A 4,771-nucleotide genomic window follows, 5' to 3' on the forward strand; every position below is an offset into this window, starting at 1 on the left:
ATGGTTTGTGAGTGCCCTCAAAACAAACCTCAAAACAAACAGACTTTGATGAACAGCATAGCATGGAACTTCATGATCAGAGTAGCACAGGATTTTTATAATCAGAATCAGTGTAGCACAATTTTATAAGCAGCGTAGCACAGAATTTTATAGCACAGCTTAGCTTATGGTTCCTCATCACCTGGATCCTCTGCAGATCGGGTCAAATCTTAATACTTGGCTTGCAGTGTCGCTATCACAGTCATCGTCTAGACTCGAAACATGTAAAAGAATACGAGTCACTCACTCAGTCCTTGGAGGAAGCAGATGACAGTGGAGGCGTCCCTGGCCGCTGGGGGATCACGGGTTTTGCAGTCCAGCAGCAGTTCTGGTCCAAGTCCCACCTAGGGCTTGTAACTGCTTGATGTTATGGACAGTGCTCTGTGTGCTGCTGGGCTTCCCTGTTCTGTGATGGGGTAATCACCACCGGGTTGGCTGGGTGCCTGGCATCTTCAAGGCCAATAAGGAGGGGTGTAGTCAGCCTGGCGCCCAGGGACCTTGAGGCTGATAGGGAAGGGGAGAGGAAGTCTGCCGGGTGCGCAGGACCTTCAGGGCCATCAGGAGGAGAGGGGAGGGGACTGATACATGATCACTTGGTCACAGAGAATGGCCGTACAAAATGGTGTTAGTTATGCTAACCTTATTACCAGGGCTCAGTCACAAAGGGCAAACCCATCTCAAAGGGATGCTTTTCATGCTGCGTACTGAGAGGCTTCTGACACAGACAGGACACAGCTTGCACAAGTCTGTACCGGTCAGATTGAACCTGTCTCATACGAAACTGAGCTTTGTGTTCTGCAAAGCTCCATTCTTACTTCTGCTACTCAAATTTAATAGACATTTATTACATTTCTGGATGAGGTATGAATGGCCTGAGGTCAGTTGTTCCTGACTTTGGGTTGGAAAAGGGTTTTGACAGTTGCTTTATGTTTCTTTCAGCCTTTAATTTCTTTGATTCTTGAAGTATTTCACAGATTTCTTACTGTTTTTCACTACCGTGGTCAGTCAAACCTGGTGTTCAAGTATTTTCCACACATTAGGATTATGTTGGGTTTAGAAGCATCTTGATTCTTTCATCTAGGGTTTCACTTTAGATCTGTACTTATGCATCCTCTTAAAAGAACTGTATTTAAATTACTTTTCACCACATTGTTGTCGGAGCACACCAAGTTTAGGCCTGTTATATTGATTTTATAATACTGAAAACATTCTGTGTGATAGTCTTATTGTTAGGTCTTCTCTTAGTAGACTACATTTAATTACTGTTTTTAAAACAACTACAGCTATTAATTTCTTTTTTATATATTTTGTCATGCTTAGAAATTAGATAACACTGCTTAGCAGAAGTCATAATACAAAGATCTGCTTGTAGCATTCTTCACAGATAGTACCACTTTAATAAATATGTGCTGGAGGGAAAGTGATTAATTTCAAATATTGTAGAACATAATTAAAAAATCGACCCTCAATATAAATAAGAAAATTTTAAAAGTTGCTTCCTAATTCCAAAGCCAGTAAGCGCTAAAAAATGTAGCACAAATTACTGTATGCTAATTTCTCTTACTATTCATTTTCTTATTTGCATATTAATTGTTCAATCATCTAGAATAGCGATAATTCTAACACTGATAAATTAAGCCTGTTAACCTTCAACACCTCTCTATTTAAATTGCTTCCTAGACTCCTTCTAGCCTTGTTCTGCCCAGCTTGTTCCAGTTTGATGACAGATTTTTTTAATATGAAGTTGCTGGAATGCCTCTTAGGCACATTAGTTCCGTCATCACTATATAGAGCAGATTGACACATTTTTCTTGGAGGTGCCCAGCAAAAAGACAGGGGGCAATGGGCACAAGCTACAACATGTGAAATTCCAATTAGATAATAGGAAGAAAAACCACAGTGAGGGTGGTCAGACTTTGGAATAGGCTGCTCTGAAAATTTGTGGAATCTACATCTTTGGGATGTTCAAAACTTGATTGAATCTGACTTGGAGCAACCTGATCTACCTTTATAGTTAGGTCCAGCTTTGAAGTTCCCGTTGCTTTGAGCATGGTTTTGGACCACGTGTCACCTGAGGTCCTTCCTGACCTTTCTTATGCTATGATCAGGAAAATCAGGCTATCTTAGAAATACCTTTTCTCTGGCCTCTTTGTTCAGATTAGCTTTCTGCAGATGATTGCTTCTTTTGGTGTCAGACCTGATACGAGTTACCCCTCTTGAGACTGACCAGCTCAAAACAGGAGGGCTGTGCTGCAAAATAGTGTTAGTTGTTGTGTCCCTGACTGACCGATATTTTCTTGGATAGGGCACAGAAATTCCAGGAGGCATATCCCATAGTTAGGGATGCAACAGTAGAATGAGCTGTTTTGTGAATTAAGTTCCAGTGAACTGTGGGAGACTGTCTCATCATCCTTAGAACTGGAGGAGCAACTGTAGGAAGGTGCCAGGGCACTGATAGCAGCTGAGTGACGTTAGCGTGTGTCCATAATAGGATGGCCATTGTGTTAGCTGTTCTACAAGTTGTGGTCATTTACATTTTAGCAAGATTCAGGTCCTGCTTCCCTTGCCCCTTTGTAATATTCCTGGATGTTAAAGATTTTCCTGTGTGTGGAGAGCGCTGAAGTTTTGAGGAAAATGCAGAGATTGAAATTCAGACTCAGTTTTATGAACAGCTGGGGGAAGGGTAGTTCCGTGTTTTTCTAGGGAAGGCATAAATAAATCCTTTAAAAAGACTTCTGTCTTGTTTGATAGTGTCTGGCTTGGACTCAGCAAGGGCAGTCTTAAGTGATGAATATACCACTCATGCTTGCTCTGTGTCTTCTGTTGAATGCCAAGAAGAAATAAACGTGAAGAAGGGATTGTCCCAATCCCGTTCAAAATCTCTCCTTCATAGGTTACTCTTGTAATTTCTTAAACAAATGTTTCAGTCTAGTAGATACTGAAAGAGCGTTTAGTACATAAACCAAGGAAAAACAGGATAAAGGATTAGCTGGCCATGACCAGAATGTTGGTTTATGAAGCAAGCATTTCTAGTACGGTGAATTGTTTTGTTTTAACCACTGTTGCATTCCAGTTTGAGACATTATACTGCTGCCAAAAGCCAGCACTGCTTGTTTAAACTCACCTTTTTCTCCCCAGAGCAGTCATTATTGTCTAGTAAACCCAGGGCAGGCACCTTTTCATGTCTGTCCATATGTAACAGTCTAGCTGTGGGACTCTGGCAAAAGATGTTCTCTCCATCTTTCTGAACTTACTGTCCATCATACATGTGCCTGCAGCTGGAGGGGATTGGACTTGATGATCTCAGTCAGTTATATTCTGCAGTAAAATGGGGCCTTGGTCCTGATGGACTAGAACAAGCTTCACTTGGTAATTTTTGGGTTGAAGTTTAAGTTTTTTATTAAAAAACTATTAGATATGTATGACTGGAATTATGTGTTTCTTCTGTGAATAATTTTTTGTTTATTTTTCATGGTTTTCTAGACAGAAAGAATTTACTTTCAAGTATTTTTACCAAAGGGGAACAAAGAGAAAAGCAAGCCCATGTTCTTTTGCAGTAAATGGAGTATTGGCAAAGTAGTAGATTTTGCAGCTTCCTTAGCAAGCCTTAAAAATGACAACAACAAATCAACATCCCAGGTAAATCAGTAATAATAACAAACGTTTTCCAGGTTGTTGGGTTTTGATTTTGGTTTGTTTTTTACCCTTTTGTCCCTCCCCTACCCCACTTCTTGCATCTCAGATAAGCAAATCTTGATGTTAATTTCTGTGCTATTTGTCTTACAGAAATTGAGATTATGTCATACTGCCTCTGGAGAAGCCTTGCCATTTGAGCACGCGTTGGAAACATGGCTATCTGATAAAGACTATCCATTGTACAATGGTGGAAATATAATTTTGGAGTATCTTGATAATGATGTTCTATTTATAGAAGATACTGAGTCGTACTTTAGTTAATCAGTAAATTATCACAAACAAACAAAATCAAAGACTTTTATAGAAGTGTGGTATTCAAATAAAGTCCATTTTTCTTTTAAAATCACTGGTATGCCAGAATCTGTCCTCAGTTGTAAAGACACAGTTCCCATCAATTTCTCAATTGCTTGAGTGACAGAAGAACTATGTCCTGAAAGGAAAATTAGTTATGATAATAACTAATGTTACAGATTACTTTCTAGAATAAATTCTTGCTTTATTTAGCTGTATAATGTCAATAATGTTTTCTTAAATTTTATATTTATTTTTGTGTAAATGATGGGAAAAGTATGTATTAAAATCAATAAATAATGAAAATGTAAACTTCCAGCGTATCAGTTTTCTGAAGGAAAAAAACACATTACACTATTGCAGCATCTTTTCTATATATACAGGAACAGATTTAATTGAATTTGGAATCCAGCACTGTCCATGCCCCAGGTCCACATTTTCTTCTCTCCTTATAATAGCGTAATGACATTTAGAAGGAAAGCTTTCTGAAGCAAAGGTAAATTCACACAGATGTCTGTCTTGTGTTTGTAAATCTCAGCATCATTGTGTGATTAGGTGGGGGATAAAAAGAGAACTTGAAATTATCCTTTTCTAATTCTTGTGTAAATGAGGAAGAAATATGGTAAGAGAGGAAGAAATATAGTTCAACTAGAAGCAGAGCATTCAACAGCTTGAAGTTTCATCCTGGCATTTCTGACCTGAGGTAAATCTCTATTGTTTCCTCTTCAGCAGTCTGCAAGATGGA

General features: G+C 38.9%; 1 protein-coding gene across 1 annotated transcript; it reads left to right on the forward strand.

The window, feature by feature from the left end:
* Window positions 1-227: 227 nt before the first annotated feature.
* Window positions 228-3,996, forward strand: LOC104082618 (AN1-type zinc finger protein 1-like; the record flags this gene model as incomplete). Its single annotated transcript, XM_009585819.1, has 3 exons — window positions 228-392; window positions 3,529-3,678; window positions 3,826-3,996. Coding segments are annotated over 3 exons (486 nt in total), but the record flags the coding sequence as incomplete, so codon positions are not given.
* Between the last annotated feature and the right edge of the window lie 775 nt (window positions 3,997-4,771).

Source organism: Fulmarus glacialis, unplaced genomic scaffold (genome assembly GCF_000690835.1).
Source record: "Fulmarus glacialis isolate BGI_N327 unplaced genomic scaffold, ASM69083v1 Scaffold3149, whole genome shotgun sequence".
Taxonomy (NCBI): Eukaryota; Metazoa; Chordata; class Aves; order Procellariiformes; family Procellariidae; genus Fulmarus; species Fulmarus glacialis.